The following is a 23,632-nucleotide window of genomic DNA, read 5'->3' on the forward strand; positions in this document are numbered from 1 at the left end:
GAAAAAAGGTATATTGTAGCATTCCAGAATGGGCAGGGATTCATTAGACTCTACAGAAAACTTCAGCAGATACCTGCTGATCATGCTCATAAGTGAATTTTCAGTTGCTTGTAACCAATTTGGTTGTGGATGTATTTCAATATGGCTACTATTTACAGGTTGACTTCTGAAGTTCAGCTGATTTTAGCTATCTCTACAGAAGAAGCATGGCGTTAATGGTTTTCAGTGAGAAAACCATATTCCTTTCGTAATTCAAATGTGTGACATGATTTTTTTCAAGCTTTCAGCTATAGCATCACCCTTCAGCTGAAAGCAGGGATGGGAAATGTCAATCCAGAAGAGACTAGATCAGATTTTGAGTCGGAGACCTTAACCAGTATGTGCTGCCTGGGGCACAGTATGTGCCCTCCATTCCCTCTTCTGCCACATGCCAGGGTCTCCCAATTTCCCTGTGCCAGGCAATCTGTGTGCTCATTTGCTCTAGCTCCCATAGCAGGGTTCCCCTTTCTTCCCTATGCTACTGGCTGTGTGTGCCCCTTCCCTCCTGCCCCATACCATGGTCCCCTAATACCCAGAACTCCTGGTGAGGGGGAATCCCCTATTCCTCTTCCTCCGTTCCTGAGTGCCCACCATGCCTACCCCCTTACTCCTTTCCTTTGTATGCCAGGGACTCTGTCTGCTTCCCATTTCCTCTGCATCTCCATTATCATGTCAGGGGTCTGTGTCTGTCTATCTTTTCCTTCCTCAAAGTACAGCCCCACCCCATGCCCCCCCACTCCCGGGGAGGGGGAGGGAGCAGGCAGGAGGCTAGGAGGAAGGAAAGAATGAAGGCTCCTTCTGTCTCCTATCCCTCTCGCTGCCTCTGCTAACTGACATCTGTTCCATGGCTCCAAGCAGGGAGAGCAGCTATTTCTTCTCTCTCTCGGGATGTAAGTCATTCAGGGTTTCAATATGTTAACACTATCCCTGCTCATCCTCCCAATAGAATTTATGCTGGAAGATGTGAATGGGTGTCATTTACTAGTTGGAGCTATAGACGATTTCAGAGGTGCTTAGAGCTGTGACTTTGCTAATCAGGTGGCAGGGGCTCATTGTGCCCCTGCTTTTGGTTTTCTGAATTCTGCGCGCCCCCCCCCCCGGCCCCCCCAATCAATAGGGCTGTACCATTTGAGGCCTGAACACTCCCTGAAATTTTGAAATGGATCAGATATGGTATTCAGATGCAGGGCCGGCTCCAGGCCACAGTGCGCCAAGCACGTGCTTAGGGTGGCACGCCACAGGGAGCGCTCTGCCGGTTGCTGGGAGGGTGGCAGGTGGCTCCGGTGGACCTGCTGCAGGTGTGGCTGCGGATGGTCCCGTGGCTCCGGTAGACCTCCCGCGGACACGCCTGCAGGAAGTCCACTGGGGCCGTGGCACCGGCGGGCGACAGAGCGCCCCCTGCGGCGTGCCGTCATGCTTGGGGCAGCGAAATTCCTAGAGCCGGCTCTCTTCAGATGTCATGTTATAGCCAAACAGAAATGCTCTTGAGTTGAGCATAAGGTCTTTGCAAGCTCAGGCAGTGATGTGAAAGTATTCAGCTGCAAAAAATCAACTTAGAAAATGATTTTATCCTTTTTTTGAACAAATAAGAATGGCCATACTAGGTCAGACCAAAGGTCCATCAAGTGCAGTATCCTGTTCTCTGACAGTGGCCAATGGCAGGTGCCCCAAAGGGAATGAACAGACAGGTTATCATCAAGTGATCTGTACCCTGTCACCCAATCCCAACTTCTGGCAAACAGAGGCTAGGGACACCATTCCTGCCCATCCTGGCTAATAGCCATTGATGGACCTATCTTCCAAGAATCTATCTAGCTCTCTTTTGAACCCCATTATAGTATTGGCTTTCATAACACCCTCTGGGAAGGAGTTCCAGAGGTTGACAGTGCATTGCGTGAAAAAATACTTTCTTGTGTTTGTTTTAAACCTGCTCCCTATTCATTTCATTTGGTGGCCCCTTGTTCTTGTATTATGAAAAGGAGTAAATAACACTTCCTTATTTACTTTCTATACCACTCATGATTTTATTGCCCTCTATCATATCCCCCCTTAGTCGCCAGTGATTGGTTCCCCCTAGAATACCATCTGGACAGGGGTACCACTGAGCCCTCTGATCCAGCAGCCTGGACTCCCCCTCACACTGTGCTGTTGTGACAAGTTGCAAAGCCCTCCAAACTTGCACTTTCACCAGCATTCACACAGGTAGGGGCACACCCAGCTGCAGTTACATGCAGGCTCTGTAACCACCAGCTCCCAGCTTAGGACCCCAGAGCAGTATGTCCTGCCATGGTCAAATCTGGCCAGTATATGGGTTTAACACCTGGTCCACCACTCTCTTTCCTTTCCAAGCTGAGATTTTCACCAGGCACCTTAGTCAAACGCACACTGATTTGGATTAAAACGTAAAATAATTTTAACTACAAAAGGATCGATTTAAGTGATTATAAGTGATAGCAAAGAGATAAAAGCAGATTGCCTAATAAATAAACAAAACCGCAAACTGAACTTAACATACTAGATAGGTAGGATGTGAATTAGCAAATTCTCACTCCGAGTGATAGAGACTGGCAGATTCTTAATGCACAAGCTGCCTTGGCTTTTCAGCTTGGGTTTCCCAGGTTTTCATACACAGGCTAGCAATCCCTTAGCCTGGGACTATTGCTTCCCCCCCCCCCCCATTCAGTCTTTATTCTTCAGGTGGTGGTGTAGGGAGAGTGAGGTACCATCATGATGTAATTTCTCCCCATTTTATATCTTCTTCCCATTCGCTGGAAAGCTCTTTTGCTGTGCCCTGGGTCAGACGGTTCCCATTGTGTAGTGCTATCTCTGAGGCGCTTCATAGATTCATAGACTCTAGGACTGGAAGGGACCTTGAGAGGTCATCGAGTCCAGTCCCCTGCCCTCATGGCAGGACCAAATACTGTCTAGACCATCCCTGATAGACATTTATCTAACCCACTCTTAAATATTTCCAGAGATGGAGATTCCACAACCTCCCTAGGTAATTTATTCCAGTATTTAACTACCCTGACAGTTAGGAACTTTTTCCTAATGTCCAACCTAAATCTCCCTTGCTGCAGTTTAAGCCCATTGCTTCTTGTTCTATCATTAGAGGCTAAGGTGAACAAATTTTCTCCCTCCTCCTGATGACACCCTTTTAGATACCTGAAAAGTGCTATCATGTCCCCTCTCAGTCTTCCCTTTTCCAAACTAAATAAACCCATTTCTTTCAGCCTTCCTTCATAGGTCATGTTCTCAAGACCTTTAATCATTCTTGTTGCTCTTCTCTGGACCCTCTCCAATTTCTCCACATCTTTCTTCTATTGTACACGGTTCCTGGGGTAGTCCTTGTGCTTGTGTGCACTTCCTCAATAAGCCATTAACATTGTTTGGCCTTTTAACTGTTGGACCTGAAAGGCTGCTTGTGGGTGTGTTCAGCCTCAGAACGTGTTTCAGTAACACACTGTCACGGACTGCCAGATTGTGCCCACTCTTGGCCCTGTGCGGTCCGTGGGGGGTGCCCCTTTTAGTGAGACAGCCCTTCTTGGGGGTCCACTCTCTCTGAGTCAGGCCCCTCCATCTCCTGGAGCCGCACCTCTCTGAGCCTTAGCACGTCTGTCTCTGCCATGGGCCCGCTCCGGGAGTCCATGCGCTCTGGACTCCCTGGGCCTCTTCACCCCGAAGGGGCTGATGCAACCCTGTTCTCTAGACCGGAGTGATTCTCAGCCAGCATAAAACAGGAGGGTTTATTGAGAGTTGAACACAGCACAGGAAACTCTCAGGGCCTCAGGCCTGGCCTCTCACAATAACAGCACATCCCAGTCTCCCTGCACCAGGTGGGCTCTGCCTGCTTCCCCTCGCCAGCCCCCAGCCTCCCTGCTTCCCAGCTGGGCCTCTGATATCCCCGGCCTCAAGCCCTGCCTCTGTCCATTGTCTTCTCTCCACGTATCGTAAACAGGAAGGCCTGAGTCCCCTCTCCTCGCAGCTCTCCTCTGGGTGGAACCAGCTGGTCAGGTCACGGGGTCCTCTCTTTGCAGCCCATTGTCCTCCCACTGGCCAGAACCGGTTGTCTCCTGGGCTGGGGTCCCGAGGCCCTCTCCGGTCCTCTGTAACAACAAACTCCCTCTCCCTTCACCTCGTTAAACCAGAAACACCCAGGGACATTGAGTCCCACCCCCTGTGCATGCAAACCCTGGAAAAGACAGAAAACCCCAAGAAACCCCCCCCACATCATCACACACACACATAGCCAAACTTCACACTTCGCATATGACGATAGCACATACAATCCAATGAGACACTCATGTCTAGCAGAGCAAGACATTTAGAATGATACCTGGATTTAGTACTGCAGCATCTTCCACCATGTGCAGTGGTGGGGGGGGGGAGTACTGCCAAGAAGCCAGGTGCGGCATCCAGATTCTGAGGCCAGTTTTGTGCCAGCCCTGGCCCTATGACGTTTAGAGCAGCCAAAGGCCTGTTCTAAACATGGCCAGGTAGTAATGGAACCCCAAGGATAGCTGGAATAAAGCATGCTGTGGACACCCGCTGGGGGCATAGGAGCCAACTGCAGAGCCTCTCTTCTCAGACCGAGATGTGGCCAGTCGTCATTCCTTTTGCATTGCGGTAATGGTAGAAAGGAGCTGGGCAGGGTAGATATCCTTACCCACAGTTGTTAGTTTATGCACTGACTTGCTCTGCTAGAGATTCTGTTGGTTAGGTACTGTGCCCTTCTCCATGACTGACTTGTGGTGGAGAAATGCAATTGCGCTCTGATACATACAGCTTTGCTGAGGTAGGGCAAAGGCTATGTCACGTGCAAAATTGCTGGTCATCACTCTGTTTAGTGCCAACTCTTAGTCCTCAAACCGTAACTTCTTTATTTGCATTAATGTTCAGTGATCTTGTAACAATGATTGGGGCTGAGGGAAGTATAATATTTTGGTTTGGGGTAAAAGGACCAAATTACTGTACTTAATTTTTATAGGATGTTGAAAAAGTCAGTCTACAAGAGTATACAAAATATTATACCACACACTGTATCATACCAAAGGATCTGTCAACGAGCTTCCATCTCCACCTCATCAGACTTTTTAACCATTCATAGATTCATATATTCTCTCACAAGTAATTCTGGGTAAAAGCACTGACGTCAATCAAGCTATTATCATAGTTTTACTGATATTTTATTACAAGACAGGTTTTACGCAGTGATATTTGAATGTTCTCAAGACATTTGAATGTTTATTTTTTTTAGAAATATCTCCTGTGTCCACATTTTCTGCAATAATCACTATTTTTACAACATCTTGGAAGCGGCAAACAAGCTGAATAGCAATAGAACCTTGCCCCATTTAATGCTGTTTCAGGGAGCACGTGGGAGCTCTTGATTTTAAAAAAGCCTAGGTGGGGCTGTCATCTTTTTAGAGGGGAAAGTCACCAACCTCCCCTTCCGTCTGGCATTCTCTGCTAATGCTACTGCTGCTGAACGGACCAGTCAGCCAGCAAGAGCAGCTAAAGCATGAGTCATTCCTTTCTTCAGAGGCTGAACATGTCATCAATGCAGTGTACCAGTCGCATATCCCTGGCACCATACTATTCTTGGAAACGTTTTTCTTAGACCCTAAAGGAAATGTACACCTATCAAAGAGGTTTTGTATCAGGAAAACTTGTCCTGTTAATTCAGAATGGTAGTAAAATGTTTTGAATGGGACTTTAGTTGATAGTAAAGGTAAAGCTATATGATCAAGGAAGTGACTTTCCTGTGTATAAGACAAGTCATGCAATGTCTAGACATCATGTATTTTTTCTAATATGCATTACAAAGTCTAAAGAGCCAAATTTATTTTTCTTTTTACAGCTGGATCGGTTGGGTGTAGATGCTGCAAAGGAGAGGAGAGAGATGGAGCAAAAGCACTCAACTATTCAACAAAAGGTACTTAAAAGAATGTAAAATAGAGAGAAACTACGCACATTTTATACATCTGCTTGGTATGTCTCAGCAAAAGAGCATCACTGCATTAGAACTGCCAGAAAGTATCCTTGCAGTGCAGTGAAATAGAATTACAGTTAATTAAATGGAGAGGTGGTTTGCAGACATTGGATTGTGTTACCAAACAAGGTCACAATATTTCTGTGCGCTAGCTAAAATACCAATTTCATTGTTCTACTGAATGAGTATATTCAAATGCTGAGAAATCTGGCTCTGAATATGGTACCTTGGAGTCTTCATTGCCATAAAGTTAACTTTTTGTTTGCTGTAATTGTTGTTTAGTATATAGCTACAGAAAGGACATTCTCGATAGGCCTTGTAGATGTATGTTCTGTTTACTTTCTTCCTGAATTGGGGCCAAATATGATAGTGTTTTGAAGTTGAGAGTATCTGCCATCTTGTAGACAAACAGTTAAAGAAAATCTATGGGGAAGGTTGGCTTGTATTTCTTATTAAAAGGTATATGAATGTGAAAGCTAAAAGCTAACAAAGTTAGTTAGTGGAAAATTTGAATATGTATTAACTGGTGCTATTGCATGTTGGGAAAATTGCAGCCGTTTCAAATGGAACAAAACATCTTCAGTGGCATGGATAGTTATAAAGATCTGGGTCAATATTCATTTTGCTATTGTAATACTAGAATTTAATAAGCAGCAAAATGAAGTTGGGAATAGGATGGAAGTTCTATTTGGGGAAAAGCTATAGCTGGAAAGTAATAGGCTCTTTGAGAACAGCAGCACCTGGCACAAGATTAAGACCTCTTGGTACATACTATCAATTGACCACTGAAGGAGTAAGTTACATGACTTGTTACCATGAGCTATAATAATTGCTGTAGGCCCATTGTCCTTACTTGTTCTGTTTTTTTCCTTAAATGCTGCATAAGGCTGCATTGCAGGTAAATGATTTCTAAAAGCTGAGTGGTTACTATGGAGCTTTTATAAAGAAATGCAGTACTTATGAAAACCTGATCAGGTAGAACTTCAAAAACACTTATTGGATCTTACTACTTGTTGCTGTTCAACTATTGCACTTGAGTTAGGTTAGCAAACTATATGAAAATAATTTAATTCATCAAGTCATCTGTAATTGTTTTCTCAATGTTACACCATTTACACAGACTCCCAGTGCATTTACAGATGCCATTCATGCTGTTGTTTTTGCTCTAAAAGGCTCTAGGGTTTAGAACATATGCTCTTCAGCTCACACATCAAGATTACCTCATGTGCTACGATGATAGTGCCTAAATTCATAATTCTGGGGCTTGAAGGAAAACTGTTTTTGGTGGAAAGCCCTTACCTTGAACAACAGCTTCTAAAATTGCTTTCCTTGTCTCTCTCCTCTTCAGATCCTTCCACTTGCCTATGTACCAGGTTTAAGCTTCTTGCCTCGCAGGGCCTTCACAGCTCTCAGCTGGCCTAAGCCTAGATCTTGTTTCTTATATCATCTCATTTCCCTGTCACTTGGTCTAGAATGCCAGCCCCTTGCTGTCCCATTTCTTTTTTTCTCATTCCCATCATCCTACCATCTTCCATGCTGCCCCATAAGCATGCGAGCCTCAGTGTTGGCAAGCCAAGCACTCCCCTCCTCCCACCAGTCTTCACATCCCTCCTAAAGATTCACTTATTCCCACAAAGACTAACCTTCAATAAAAAGTGTGTGTGTGTGTTTGTACATATAATTCCAAGTTTTAACTTGACACCTTATCTAGATCTTCCAGTGTGTCTGAATATTCTTCTTTGAGTACTTGCTCATAGCCATTCACGTTGCGTGCGTGCCATTTGCACCGTTGCTGGAGATTTTTCTCTCAGTGGTATCCGTTGGGCCGGCTCTAGCACCCTCTGGTGCTGCATGCTAAAGCACTAGTATAAGGGGCCCCACAGACTGCACTCCCTCTCCGTTCCTTCTTACCATCTGTGATGGTTACTGGAACAACCCCTCTTGCTTCAGCAAGGAGTCTTTCAGTGGTTTCTTCTGTATCCTAGTATATTAATCTTAGTCTAGTTGTAGCATGAATATTGTAAATAACACTAGTGTAGATAGTTAGAACCTCTCCTGTGGCATGCCTATGGGGCTGTGAGCGACGCACATTCCAGTTGTCTGAAGTGTCTGGGAGTGGCTCATGTACAAGAGCACTGTCAAATTTGTTGGGAATTTAAGCCTTGTACGAAGAAAGACCAAAGAAGCTAGATCGAGGTCTATCCTAATAGAAGCTGCTCTTAGACTGGCTTTGGAGCCAAGCTACTTGGGCCTCGGTACAAAGCACTCCTCCGGCACCACACGTATCCGGGTACCATTCTTCATCTCTGGAGCTGAGGAAGAAACACAAAAAGCAACGATTAAAGAGAGAGTGCTTGCTGGTGCCAAAGAAAGGCAAGCAAGGGGAAGGTGGTAGAGTGCAACCCATGCTGGACCACTCCACCCCTTTCTCCTCCCCTCTGCCCCCGGTCTGGTGGTGGCACGATTGACTCCCCCCAGAATGTTATCTGCTGTGGGGCCCCTTGCTGATGCCAAGAAGTCATTGTGGCACCAGTGGAATCATGGTGCCTTCAACCCCGGAGGCCTTTGCAGCAACCAAGGACTTGTTACTCCTGTTACCACCAACTCCAGTGGTACAACCACCAGCTCTGATGAGCATGAGCAGGAGAGAGCATGGTGCTCTGAGCTCCTTCCCGGCACCAGGACCTTTTGATACCTTCCAGGGGCAAACTTACCCTCCTTTCTTCCATGAGGTCATCCCCAGTCCAGCACTGGTTGCCAGACCCTCAGCACTGATTGGTGGAAGTGAGGGTTACCGCTCCTCTGTGGTCACCTCAGGACTCCTCCTCACCAGAGTCCAAGGTGGAGCCCTACACCCATCCTGAGAACTGCCACTGGTACCCATCTTATGTGCCACTGGACCCTGGTGAGGTTCTCCTTGCTGGTACCTGGCCAGGTGGACAGAGGGTTTTCTCTGGTACTAGGTCTGTCTCCTCACCAGTTCGACTCGGTTGCTTCTGGGAGGAGGGCTCCTGCACCACTCCATTCAGCACTGAACCCAGTACTGACACGGGACATGGGCCCCATTGAGGTAGTTGAGGCTGAAGAAGAGGAAGTAGTCTCCCCACCCCCTGGTACAGGCCTCTTCCCCCTCCTCTCATCTCTGCTGAACGATGACTTTATATCAGGAGCTTCTAAAGAGCATAGCAGCTATCCTGGGGCTGGAGTTCGAGGAGTTTAAGGAATCATCTCACAACTTCATTGACGTTCTGGCTGCAGCAGCGCCATATAAGAGGGCCCTATCCATTAATGAGGCTGTAATGGGTCCAGTCAGAGCCCTGTGGCAGACCCCGTCTTCTCTCTCTCCCACTTCAAAGAGCGCAGAGAAGAAATACTGCATTCTAGCCAAAGGATGTAAGTACCTATACTTTCACCCACCTCCTGGGTCCCTAATTTATTGGCAGCCAATGTGAGGAATAGACAGGACCAAGCAAGTGCTACCCCCAAGCAGAAGGACACAAAAACTCAGTCTGTCTGGGAGAAACATTTATTTGCCAGGTGGACTACAGCTATGCATCTCGATCCAAGAAGCCCTGCCGGGGAGATGCAAAATTACAACTTGTGGGACTCCATCCAAATGTAAAGACTCCGTGCCTCAGGACTCAAGGGAGGAATCCTCTGTCCTCAAAGAGGGAAAGAGGGTGTTCAGAGCCTCTCCAGGCAGCCCTGGATGCATCTGACACGGTGGCCAGGCCAGTGGCCTTTGCAGTGGCTATGAGGCAGTGTTCTTGCTGGAGTCTTTAGGGCTACCTCAGGAGGTCCAGCAGTTGATTCAGGACCTCCCTTTTGAAGGCTCATTGTGTCTGTTTGCTCCAAAAACAAAGCTCCAAGGCCTGAAGGACTCAAGGGCTACCCTCAGGTCCCTGGGCTTCTGTGCTCCAGCCCCTTCGAGGAAACACTTCAGGCCTCAGTAGCCAGCCCATTTTTTGGGCTCTGCCACCAAGACATGACTTGCTCAAAAGAAGCAGCAGTGGTTACAAGCACCATCAACTGCTTCCATCTACCTCCGCCTCCTGTGCAGGGGTCGCATAGGTACTTTGGCCAGGCCCAAGCAGGCCTTTTGGAGGTGAACCCGAGGGCACTATGCCAGTTCCTGCTTTGGATCCTGCCTCCTTTTTGTTTTTGGACCAACTTTCCCACTTCAGCTTGGTGTGGTCCCACATCACATCAGACCACTGGGTGCTAAATACAGTGGTGGGTGGTTATACCCTTTGGTTTTCATCCACCTCTCCCTTCCACTGCCCGTCCCTGTTCCTCTTCAGGGACCCTTATCACAAACAACTCCTAGTCTTACTGGTGAGGACTGTGGAAGAGGTACCTCAAAAATTGTGCGGGAAAGGGTTTTACTCCCAAAATGTCTTAATCCCAAAGAGCAAAGGGATCCTTGCTCCCATCCTGAACCTGTGTCACCTCAAGTCAATTATCTCAAGAAACTGATGTTCCACATTGTCTCCCTAGCCTCCATCATCCCATCCTTGGATCCAGGGGACTGGTACACAGCCCTTGACTTGAAGGATGCTTGCTTTTACATTTCCATCTTCTGTGGCCACAGAACATTCCTCAGGGTTATAGTAAACCATACTCCACTATCAATTCACTGCTTTCTCTTTTGGCATGTCCATGGCCCGTGGGTTTTTACGAAATGTGTGGCAGTGGTAGTGGTCTTTCTCAGACTGGCTCATCAAAGGCCAAGTAAAGAACAGCCTCTGCCTGGGCCAAGCCACCTTCCGAGTACGGAGCCTGTTGATAAAGGAAGAAAAGTCATTCCAGTACAGAGAATAGTGTTCATTGGGGCAGTGTTGGACTTGATCAGGACAGAGCCTCAATTTCAGACAATGTTGGACCTGATATCCAAGGTTGTGGCCCATCCACCTGAGCAGGTGAATGTTCCACTGCCTGCCGTCTTGACTACTCATTTCACAAGAGCTGAGGCCTCTTCAGCAGTCTTTCTGGACCACGTTCCAATACAAGATGTCTGCAGCAATCTGGTCGTCAGTGCATACTTTCTCATCCCGCTGCGCCATCACCCAGCAGGCTCGAGATGACGCCAGGTTTGGGAGAGCAGTGTTGAACTATGCATGTCCATGAACTCAGAGCCCACTTTCTTAGGTACTGCTTGTGAGTCGCCTAATGTGGAATGGACATGAGCAAGCACTCGAAATAAAAATGGTTACTAACTGTTCTTAGATATGTATTGCTCATGTCCACTCCCCAACCCACCCTCTTACCCCTCTGTCACTGAGGGAAAAATCTCTGACAGTAGTGCACATGGTGTGCACACATCTAACGTGGACTGGACAAGAGCACATATCTCAAAGAAAACAGTTACAGAAGGTCAGTTACCGTTTTTTGTGTAGATGGCAAGCTCTTCAGGGACAGGACTGTTTGTGTATATAATAATCATAACTCATTTCTCAACTGGTTCGACAAAGACTTGGTTTGTTCTTGTTGAAATGTGTATTTTTTAATTTTGGCTTTTCCTGAGAGGTTGATGTAAAAGTGATGGGGCTGGGTTAGATGTGCTGGGTAGTCTGATTTTTCTTTAGGTAAGATCTCCATTTGTTATGGTTTAATTTATGTCTGCAGTATATGCATGAACCTGACAAGGATGCTGGAAGCAATCCATACGTTTAAAAATACAGTAAATGAACTTCTCTCATATATGCTTGGGTACATGGTGATTGGCTATATCAGGTATGTTCTAGGACGCTATTTGCTAGAAATGTACAGATGGAAAAACAAGTATTTTAGCTGTCAAAAGGGAATAGGCAGCCTTCAGTGAATAGTATTGTCAGTCTAATGCGAGACTGCCAGAGCTCTTGTTTTCGTAGAAGTCTGATGCAGCCAGGTGTTGCAGCAGCAGCAACTTGTTGAGTTATTAAGTAACTTTGGACTCACTAAGTTAATCCCTTTCTCTCAAGGCCATAATAACTTTTCGTTTTGTAACATAGTTTGTATGATGCTGTCAACACAGCAATAATATGGTAACATATGTTTTTACTGGATTCAAAGTGTTTTTCATTGTGTTCAAACACTATTCTTTCATGTAAAAAGTAAACGCCTAGAATAATGCTCAGGAGGGAGATGGAGTGAGGGGGGATGGATGAGAAAAGTATCATAGCAGTCTCCTCCAGCCAAGATGAGGAGCCAGATGCTGCCATGTCTATGAATCAGGAGTGGATTCCTTCACTACTGTTGACGTGCACATTTTGGCCCTTTGCTTCTAAAGGGAAAATGATCCCTCTCAACCATCTAAAACAGAACTACTGTTGGAAAAATAAGAGTTACTTCCTGGCACTAAAATAGGGATGAGATGATCTTGTGTTGTCCCAGCTTCTGCTAACTTCTGAAACTATTTTGGGTTTTGCTAAAATATCTCAAGTTTGTTGGGGTTTTTTCTGATGGTGATTCAGTTTCAAAACCAAAGATATCTTACTGTGATGCTGGCACTGTGTGAGGGAGAATAGAAGTTTCCCCTCTCAAAAGCTGGGTTTGCACAATGGATATCTTAAATACTGGGTATGCTGTATTTTTCGTTAAGATTTTCTCTTCCTTCATCTCTGCTTTTGTCACACTTTCTGTATTTAATGTTCATTCAACCTGCCCCATTTTCCACCCTATTTTTTATTGGATTTTTTTCTCTGCTCCTTTTTTCACAGTTTCACTTAAGCAAAATACAAACCAACGTTTGAACATTGAGTGCCTTCAGAATCCAGCAAAATGAGTTTAACCATCCCTTCTATAGACTTGAATGAAGATCTTATAACCAGTCACTAATTTTGGCTATTGGAAGGATCTAGAACTGCAGTTGCTGAAGAATAAGATTATATGCAATAGCCGCAAGCAAATTCTTATCATAAAAGTAGAAAAAATACATGTCCCATAGCAAATTTTGAAACAAATCCAGTATGTCTAAAATATTGGTGATGTTTTTCAAGAATTTTTGAGAAATTATGGCTATTATGTAACACTGTTAAGTTTAGAAAGAGGTACTGGGATGTTGCATAGGCGCTGACTTTTTTATTTTTCCCTGGGGTGCTCTGCCCCTTCCACTGAGACTTGCCCTTGCGCAGCCTCTTCCAACCTCAGCTCTGCCATCACTCCACCCCTTCTCGCTCCTCCTCTCCCCACCTCTGCTCCAAACCCTCCCCCGAAACCCCTGCTGCTCGTTTTTCTCTGCACTCCCTCAAGTGCTGCTCCCAGCTGCCGAACAACTGATGCTGGTGATGTTGAGCACTCAACATTTTTTTTCTGTGGGTGCCTGATCCCAGAGCACCAATGGAGTCAGCAACTGTGCATATGACTTACTAAATTACTGTTGGTTGCACGTGTGAAAGTTGCCTTGGGGTAACTTTACTAAAGGGGTTCGTGTCTTTCGAAGATATGGAAAAGTAGACAAGCATACTATACTTTTCAATTGTTTGTCTGCCTCACTTCTTCTACATGCCCCTTCCCCAGTAACTGGCAAATCTTGAGAAATGAATGAATACCAAAATAGAAAATATAGTTTTGAATTAGAAATCTGTTGTAGCACTTCAGTTTTTCTGTGCTGGCTAGCTGAAACATACTTTCTTTTTAAATAAAAATTTTTTGCAAGTAAGTTATCAATCTTTAGCAAATATGTTTATGCTTAAGGAATATAAAATTCTAAATCATGTGAAATGACTGGGTATATTTCCTATAGAGTTCTCTGGAAAGAGCTGGAAATATTTTTTCCCCTCTGATTATTTTTGTGATTCATGAAACTTTTTTCCATATGCCAGGATAAAAATACCTTACAGTAATATGACTGCTTTGCCCCTCTTGTTTATATTACGAAATACAAAGACGCTAAAGAAAATACTGCTTGCCAGGTTTTTTTCAACAACTATTCTGTTGCTGTTATAGAAAATTCATCTCACCACAACCACCACCACCACCCAACACACTCCAAAACTCCACCTCTGAAATACCATGGATAGAGCAGTTGGAGGCCTTTAATGGGTTTTGTCTCTCTTGCAGTTTGAGTTTTGACTCATATGTAAATGACCTGATGTGAAGTACAAACATTAAAAATACGTAGTCAGTTGTGTGCTGCATGTATTTAGGGAAGTATGAAACTGTACCTTCTTTCAAGCCTTAATGTACCATGTAAGGTTGCAAGTCAGTTGAGCTAAGATCAGCAATTTTGTCCATACCTTAAGAGAAAGTCATGGTTTCAGTCAACTTGAATTGAAGCAGGAGCTGCATAATGAGAGAGCACTTGGATCGTTTACATTCACGCAAGGCTACAAAGAAAGAAACTAATGGCTCACGTTTCTTTTTACAAGACAATTGCTATGTCAGAAACAATTTTGCGAATCTATAGGGGAATGTGATGACTGCATGGGACTCTTGGTTGGGTAGAAAGAATCCAGGAAAGATACCTTTTTTCTTCAGACAAGAAATCACAGAAATCATTTAAGGACAGTAAGATGCAAATCTTCAGCAGGTTTCATTATGTTTGGGAGTTGGTAAGTTTGAGAGAAATGAAAACATTTATTAACTAAACATTTTTCTTACAAAATGTAATTAACTCAGCAAATTTTAGCTCTTTTGAAAAGGGGACAGTGTGTGGAAAAAGAAACCCTGAAAATACTTTGTAAAACACTTCTATTTTAAAATGTTTGTATGTAATGTACGCATCCTTAAGTTATACTGAAATGGTACTGTAATATTTATACTGAGTATGCATTTTTATATCAAATTTTTGTAATATTTAGCAGCTTCTGAATTTGAGACCAGGTGTCAAAGTATTAAGGGTTATGAAGTGTTGAGGAATAAAGAAAAGTATGCATGTCTGAATTCTGGGTTTTATGAGCATTGGGTTATAAACTGCTTTGGTTTTATGTTTTTAATATATAAGCCCAAACAATAGCTGATCACTGCTAAAATTCAAACAGTTTTTACTTTTATAGTGAGTGCCTATTATCAGATTCTGAATTATTAGCCAATATTCTGATTGTTATAGTTACCTATTAAAATAAATTGGGAATAGCTGAGAATATTCTGTGTGTAAGCTCTTTGGCCGTTTTATTTAATAATATACTGTCCTGTGCCCAGGCACCTGTTGTCTTCATTGCCCGCATCCATTCATAAAAGGACTATGTCAACAGTTGTAACCATCCCATTGCCCTGCTTGGCTAATCTTCTGTTAGGTCCTCACACTTTGTTCTGCCCCTGCGATTGGAAGAATGTTCCCTCTGGGGTCCTTTTAGAATCACATTAGTATGGTATGAGGCTCGTCAGTGGGATGAAATTATGCTGTCTTTGCTGCCTCCTTTTTTCCTTCTACCCTAGGCCTGGTCGCAACACAATTTGTGTCCATTCAACTATTTCAGTTAAGGGTGAGATTTTCTCCCCCCTCCCTCAGCACTAAAATAGCTAAATCAGTACAACCCCTAGTGTGGCCACAGGTGTACCAGTATAAAGATGCCTTATAGAAGGATAGCTTATTTTCCCGCATTTCCATGAATAAGCTATGCTTCAACAAGCATCTTTATACCGGTATAAATGTCTCCATACTAGGAGGCTGTACTGCTGTAACCACACTCTCATATGATACTGTTAAAAGCAATACAGAAAGTGTTGGTAGATGAGCCCCTATGGAGCAAACCTCAAATCAGAGAGTTAAATGGAGGTCCCCCATTAATTTAGCTACTGCTAAAAATTAGTATGGTCTGACCACCTTGCTCTCCCTGAAGTCTCTGTGCAAGTTTGTCATTCTCACTCTCAGCAATGAACTGCCCCTCAATGTGATGAAGGGCTGGTTAAACTTAGGGCTTGTCTACACAGCCCTACTGTGTAGGGTAAATTCAGATCCCAGCTTGCCATGAACTAAATGTTCTAGTAGAAAAGCCCTCAGTTTTTTTCACTTTGTTTACAATGTGAATTAAGATAATGCTAAATTCATGTCACTTTAATTCTGAATAAGCATGACCACACAGTGGTTTTATGCAGTTTAAACTACTTTTGAAAGTGAATTCAGTTTGTTTCCTGAGTTTGCCCATGTAGCCAAGCACTAAATAAGTATTCCTTGTCCTTTGGGCCATGGTTTAAGATTTCACAGTGTATATATGTATATGATGTCACTCTGTGCGCATGTAAATCCCTAGCAGACTTCAGCCCATTATGTGCAATGAACATCTAGAATTTCCTGGGAAGATTTGAACTGTCCATCCAAGGAACAGGTCTGTGCACCTCTAGGAATATGAAAACCAGCAACAATGACTATGCATACTACTTATAGATCAGCACTCCTTCATAGAAGTGAATCTGTCAGCCTCCCTGAAGAATGTAATAGCTGACTCAGTCCTGAAAAAAGCCAACATCAGATGGAGACAGTCCTTCTATTGCCCTGTCTCTAGCATGACATTCTTCAGTAAAATCACTGAGAAAATAGTGACAGCCAAACTCCAGCTTTGTATGGTCTCTGCAGCCATGCTGGATGCTTTGCAATCAGGCCCCAGACAAGGACACAGCATGCAGTGGGGTGGGCAAACTTACTGATCCTCTGAGCCACATACAATAATCTTCAGAAGTTCAAGAGACTCAAGACACATGCAACCTGCCCTGCGGCACGGTGCCTACTGGGGCTTGGGACCTCATCCCTGTGGGATGGCGCCTGCTGCGACTTCAGGCTTTCACCCAAGCCACGGCATTCCCTGCTCCTTGCAGGGAAGAAGCCCCTAGCTCCACTACCCTGCCCAGGGCGGAAGCCCCAAGCTCCCTCCCTCAGTCTGGTAGGTGGAGAATGGGGGGGAGTGCAGGGAGCTCCATGAGCCACTCTTTAACTGTAAAAGTGCTCCATGTGGCTCGTGAGCTGCGGTTTGGCCACACCAGGCATACAACCAGCACTAATGGCATTAAGACAGCCTTCTTATGGCAGTGGATGGAGGCTGCATCTCATGGTTCTAACCTCTCCTCTGACTTTTGACACAGCTGCCCTGTTTAGATGATGTGTCAGGAGAAGGTGGTGTAGCAATACAATGGCTTCAATCGTTTCTCTTTAACCGAATGCGGAGAGAATGGACAACTGCTTTTCTTCCTTTCCCTAACCCTCACCTAAGGACCTATCGTAGTCTCCCTCTTCACTATCCATGCAAGACCATTTAGAGAGTGGTGAGGCCAATAAAAGTTTGATGACACTCAGCTATCTTTTTCCTTTTCCAAAAAGTCAATCAACATCTGCACAACGATGCTGCAGGTCTACAGGTGACTAACTCCTGGAAGAAGAGCAGCTACCTCATATTAAAGAAGGAAGACTGAAGGGCTAATGGTCAGAAGAGGAGCTAAAACTTTGAAGGAGTGGTTGGGTCATTGTGTTCCCTTTCAAATGAAGATGCATTTTGTCACTGCATAAATTTTGGAATATGTGCTCATTATTCCAAAATCCGTTGGCTGTATCTTTGACAGCCGTGCCCATGTTTTTGTTCGGTGGACCCTGTGAAGTATTTATTTTGTGTTCTGGATGTTCAGTTTCCATTCTCTTTTGTGTTTTCGGCAAGGTTGAAAAGTCCTGTCAGACTTGTTAGCCAGGTGTTGTCCTCCTTTGCTCATTGTTTTCCCTCTCAGACATTTATTGAATAATCTCTGATACGTAATTGAGAGTTCATCTTGATTCCAAAGGGCAATTTGGGATATGAATTTCACAACCATCTAGTGTGTTTGGATATTTATTTGCTATTCATTTAATTGGGAATAGTGTTCATATCCCTTAGACATCTTTGAAAATCTCACCCTATAATAAAATATCAGATGTGAAATTCAGAACAGGCACTAAAATTCAGATGTAATCAAAGCAGAGGGATAATAAGCGAGAGGGTTGTGGGACGGGGGATTCTTTACAAAACACAAATATACAGTGCTGGGCATGTTGTTGCTGTGAAATGTAAGATTCCAGTAAAGGCCTGGTGGTTACCACAATTTCTGATTAATTGCCACTTTCTGAAAATATATTCTTAGTTCAGGTATTGTTACTCAGTCACTCATTTGTATCTAGACAGTTGGATGCACTGCTTTTAATCAAATTACCGAAGTTTTCATATTTCAGTTTGATTTTCAGTTTCTTGGCTTTTCTGACACTAGTCTACTGCTGATGTGCAGTTTATTGAGCTATAGAATGCTGCTCTTTTTCACAAGTATCTGTAAATATGGCTGGTAAAACTCCCCATGTTTTATTATATAATGCCATTATGACAGGTATAGATTTTGTGAAATAAAATTGACTCTAGTGCTTAAAACCTTCCCTGAAAAATCACATAATTAATGTTGTGTCTGGGCCTAATAGTTGTAGAATTATCAATAGGTATTGCAAGCATGATGCCATTGCCAAATATCTGCACAGTTTGAAATTAAATGTTTTGAGTGGCATTTGAAATTCTTTTTTTTTAAATACCAGGATTTCTCCAGTGATGATACTAAGCTAGAATACAATGTAGATGCGGCCAATGGCATTGTTATGGAAGGGTATCTCTTTAAGCGAGCCAGCAATGCCTTCAAGACCTGGAACAGGTAAGACTTCAAAAACTCTCCTTGTTATGGTTTGTAACCATACTGATTATTAGGTTAAATTCTGGGCTGATTTAGAACCCTGGAAAACCCCATTAATTCTACAGAGTTGCCTGAAGCATAAATTGGTGCACCATTTGGCCTGTTGTATTTACTGCAGTGACTTACAGAATTCAAGGAAATTTCTTATTTTGTTTTATTGCTTGTTTGCAAACATAGGGCCAGATCTTTCCAAGTCCTCATCTCAGAGCTTGTATTGAAATCCATAGACGCCACAGGTGCTGGTTTCTAATTGTCCCCGGGGGTGCTCAACCTCTGCTCCACCCCAGATCCCGCCCCCATCTACCCGCTTTGCCCCAAATCCACACTCCTGCCTCTTCCTGCCCCCAATCCACCCCCGACCCCAACCCCACTCCACCCCTCTCCTGCTGCCCCATTCTTGCTCCTCCCTCTCCCTACCAATGCCTCCTGCATGTGGCAGAACAGCTCTTCTGTGGTGTGCAGGAGGCACTGGGAGGGAGGGGGAGGAGTTGATCAGCAGGGCTGCTTTGAGTGCAGCATTATAATTCGTGATTGTGCACAGCATGTCATTATCTAGAAATAGAAACCCTGGGAAAATAATAATGTGTAAAGACTTGTGGTTTAAATGCAAATATACAGGGGTGTGTGGGAAGGTGCGGGGGGTGCATAATACTGAGGGACTCCAATGGCCATGTCTACATGGGGACACTGGAAAGCTAAGGAAAATCAATAAAAGGTGTGAAGTCAGCGCATACAAGTTAGCGTGTTATCCTGCCTCCCCCATGCTCTCGTTGAAAAGTAGTCTGTTTGCTGTAACTTAATCTTCCTTGGGTTAAGTTAGTAAATTAAATATTATTCTTAATATTTTACAGTTTATTTACATGCTCTTCTCAGCTGTTGGTGCGCCTCAGTTGTGATTTCAAGGGAGTGCAGTTCTAGAAATGATAAAACCTCCAGCATGTATGCTAAACTATAAACTACGGCTCTGCAGTTTGAAGTCCTTTCCCTGACCATTCAGTGCTCCTGTTTGTTGTAATGCGCCCCTAGCATTGCCCTAGTGCATATATTAAGCCATTTGTATGCTATTGTGCTTCAGAGTGACAGTGCATACTGGAGTATGTTGTGGGAACTGCGTATACTTTGTGTTGTGCTGTTCAGTGATAGAATAGATCTTTTTTTAATTAACATCCATCAGTTTTAAAACATTAAATGCCATCGGCTGGATCTTTTTCATTATAAAAGAGGGGATTGCTGGTAGGGTTTTCTCTGCAAGGGCCCCAATACTCTAGGATTTGCTCTCCCCCATAGTTAAAATATCTCCAGATTATGACTGAGGTGTTAGAGGGCTGTTTCATGCTTTGATTTCCTGGATGGCAGAGTTAATTGGTTACTGTTTAATTGTTATAAAGGTAGTCAGATGTTTTGTCAATTTTCTCAATGACGAATTTTTTTCAAAGAAAATTACAATTTTTATCAACACTTCTTTTTTCCTTCAAAACTTTTTCTATATTTCAACAGAAAAATAAAAACAAACTTTCATGTCCTGCCATGAGGGCAGAGGACTGGACTCGATGACCTCTCAAGGTCCCTTCCGGTCCTAGAATCTATGAATCTATTCATTTTAGTTTCAGATGGAAGAGGTTTTTTTTGTTGTTTTTTTTTCACTTCCTCACCAGTCTTGTCCTTCAAAAACAGAAAGGAGGATGAAATGCCAAAACTGAATCAAAACCTTGTATTCAGGTTTAAATAAACTGTTCTTTTGATTCATTTTCTCTAAAAATTGTCAAGTATCAGAAAGGTAGCTGTGTTAGTCTGGATCTGTAAAAAGCAACAGAGTCCTGTTGGTCTTTAAGGTGCCACAGGACTCTTTGTTGCTTTCTAACAATTGTGTGTGTGGAGGAGGGAAATCTGAACTGAATGAAAGGTTTTTTCATGAAAAGTAATGTACTATTTTTCAACTTGGCTTCATTGTTTGCTGGTGGATGAGATTGTTCCTCATATTTTTTTTTCAAATTGCTGTTGATCATTTACGTTGATGTAAGACTTAATTATCTGCTCTTTCAATAGGTGGCTCTTTAATACTGTTTAAATCTAAAGCAATAAATAAATTAGATCTTTATGTATATATTGTGATTGGTCCTACATTTATTAGATTAGTGCCATTGTAGTACCTTCACTGTACCTTACACAGTGGCTTTTTCTGTCTTGACTGCTCGGGATTAATCATGTGTGCATTAAATGTGTGCATTGAGCTGGGTCTGGCCCAGACCAGTGCTGAGAGCTGTGCTGCACTGTCAGGCAGCAAACTGGAGTTCACACCCCCCTCATAGCCTTTCCATGTTTAGCCCAGAAGACTGGAGAAAAAGGGTTGGGACTCAGTGTTTCATGGCTGTTTAAGTTGAACCCTAGTGTTTTAGGAGAGAATCAGTGCTCGAGAAAGGATCTGGCTTGTGACAGACAGGGTCATTGTCCTGGTTACTGCATCATTGGCTTGAGAGAGGGGGACGTAGGGCAGTGCACCTGGGTGCTTGGGATCTGCTCCAAAGTCCAGTGAAGTCAATGGAACAATTCCCATTAACTTTGCTGGGTTTTAAATCAGGCCCTCCTAGACCTTGTTGAGAGATGCGTATGGGGACAGGGAATGGGGGAAATACCCATTCATTGAGAGTCTGCATGGCCAAAACTTTAGCTTTCTCTTTTGCCTAGATCCTTGACTGTGGTGCTAATAAAGACCCAACTCTGTGGAAAGGAAGGAAGCTGGACAGCAATTGTATGATGGGGGAATAGCTGACAAATACGCTCTTTGCCTCATGGTTTCATAGCTATTGATAGAAGCTACATAGGGGCTGTACCTGAATAATGATATAATTTCAATTTATTGAATATTTTAAGATGCCAATATAAAATAAACATATGGAGACCACATTAATAATTTCAGGAGGATATGCAATGAAATCCTGTCAGCACAAATCTGCTGAGCTGACCTTATGATGTTGGAACAAACCTAAACAATGGCAACTGTGAAAATACTCCCTTGTTAGAGAGAGCTGAAATAAACAGCTCTGCAGCAAGCCTGAAACATTTTGGGTTTCACTGGAAAATTAAATCTTGGATTTGTTTATATTTTCTTTTTAGTCCTCCTGGAAGTATACAGTAAGCCTAACACAGTAAGTTCTTGTATACTACAGATACGTTATTTCCCCACGTGTGAAAGCCTAGTTGAATGTCCCGCAATCACTCTGGAAATGAGGAAGATCAGATATGTTGGACTGTATAAGGCATCACAGCATTTAGTATTGGAGTCAGGATAGAACATTTGTTGTTTTTTGTGCTATATTCATTCATTTTTTTCTCTTGTATAATCTAGCTAATAGTTTATAACTTACTACTGAAAATATGACATCAAGATATTAAAAGTAATTCTTTATGGACTATTTAGTCATTTGTCTACTTTGATCAGTGTCTACAACTGGCTCCATTTTCTCCTTTCTTAAAAAGGAAATAAGCAGGTCAGACTAAATGATCACAATGAGCCCTTCTGGCCTTGGAATCTATGAATCTTTGGAAAAGGCAGCTATTGTTTCAGTTACGGATTCTAAGGCCAGAAGGAACTATTGTGATCTAGTCTGACCTCCAGAGAACTGCTCCAAAATGAACTTCCAATTTTGCTATAAAAATGGTCGGTGTTGGAGAATCCACCACGACCCTTGGTAAGTTGTTCAAGTGGTTAATTAATCTCCCTGTTAAAAATGTACGTCTCATTTCCAATCTGAGTTTAGTTAGCTTCAACTTCCAGCCATTGGGTCATGTTAGACCTTTCTGTGCTACGTTGATGAGCCCCTTGTTCGTTCTACATTAGCACTTTATAGACTGTCGTTGGGTCACCTCTTTGCCTTCTCTTGGTTAGCCTTACGGAGCTCACTCGATTGAGTTCATCACTATAAAGCATATTTCCTGATTCTTTTATCATTCCTGTGGCTCCTCTGAACCTTTCCAATTGATCAACATCCTTCTTGAATTGTGGATGGACTCCAGAACTGGACACAGTATTCAGCAGGGGTCTCACCAGTGATAACCTCTCTCCTGTTTATACATCCAAGGATTGCATTAGCCTTTTTGGCCACAGCGTTGCACTGAGAACAAATGTTCAGTTGATTATCAGAGTCACTATTTCACAAGATAGAATCTCCTATCCTCTATGCATGGCCTACATTCTTTCTTCCTAGATGGATATATTTACAATTAGTCATATTAAAATGCATGTTGTTTGCTTGCTCCCAGCTTACCCAGTTATCCAGATAGCATTATATCAGTGACCTGTCCACTGCATTATTTACCACTCCCCTAATTTTTGTCATCTACAAACTTTCAGTGCTGGTTTTGTGTTCTTCCAGGTCACTAATAAAAATGTTAAATAGCATTCAACCAATAAATCTCTGCGGGATCCCACTAGAAACACACCTGTTCGAGGATTCTGTGTTTGTAACTACATTGTGAGACTTGTCAGTTATTAAATGGATTTAAAATTGGCTGTGTGCCATGTTAATTTTTTTTAATCAAAATATTGCGGAGTACCAAGTCAATGGCTCCCAGAAGTCTAAGTATGTTACATCAACACTATTCCCTTTAATAACCAAACTTGTAATGTCATCTTAAAAAAAAAAAATCAGGTTACTGTGACAGGATCTATTTTCAAAAAGCCATGTTGACTGGCATTAATTATATTAACCTACTTTAATACTTGATTAATCAAGTCCTATATCAGCTATGCCATCATTTTGCCTGCTATCAGTTGTCAGACAGACAGGCTTGTAATTGTGCCAATGTTTAAAAAGAGTTAACAGAATGACCCAATATTAGCTTTCTTCCGGAACTTTCCCACTGCTCCAGGACTTATTGAAAATTGACATTAATGGTCCAGCAAGCACCTCAGCCAGCTCCTTTAAAATTCTTGAGTGTAAGTTATCTGGTCTTCCTGATTTTAAAAATGTCTAACTTTAGCTGCTGTTTAAC

At 43.2% G+C, this 23,632-nt stretch overlaps 1 protein-coding gene across 4 annotated transcripts in view; it reads left to right on the forward strand.

Moving 5' to 3' along the window:
- The window catches only part of ACAP2 (ArfGAP with coiled-coil, ankyrin repeat and PH domains 2), a 144,552-nt gene that overhangs the window by 59,480 nt on the left and 61,440 nt on the right, over nucleotides 1-23,632 (forward strand). For all 4 annotated transcript variants that reach the window (XM_030575847.1, XM_030575844.1, XM_030575845.1 and 1 more), the window contains 2 exons: nucleotides 5,900-5,974; nucleotides 18,489-18,601. In XM_030575847.1, the coding sequence (XP_030431707.1) occupies nucleotides 5,900-5,974; nucleotides 18,489-18,601 (188 nt within the window). The remainder of the gene's footprint in view (nucleotides 1-5,899; nucleotides 5,975-18,488; nucleotides 18,602-23,632) is intronic.

The sequence above is a fragment of the Gopherus evgoodei genome, chromosome 9 (genome assembly GCF_007399415.2).
Source record: "Gopherus evgoodei ecotype Sinaloan lineage chromosome 9, rGopEvg1_v1.p, whole genome shotgun sequence".
In the NCBI taxonomy this organism is placed as follows: Eukaryota; Metazoa; Chordata; order Testudines; family Testudinidae; genus Gopherus; species Gopherus evgoodei.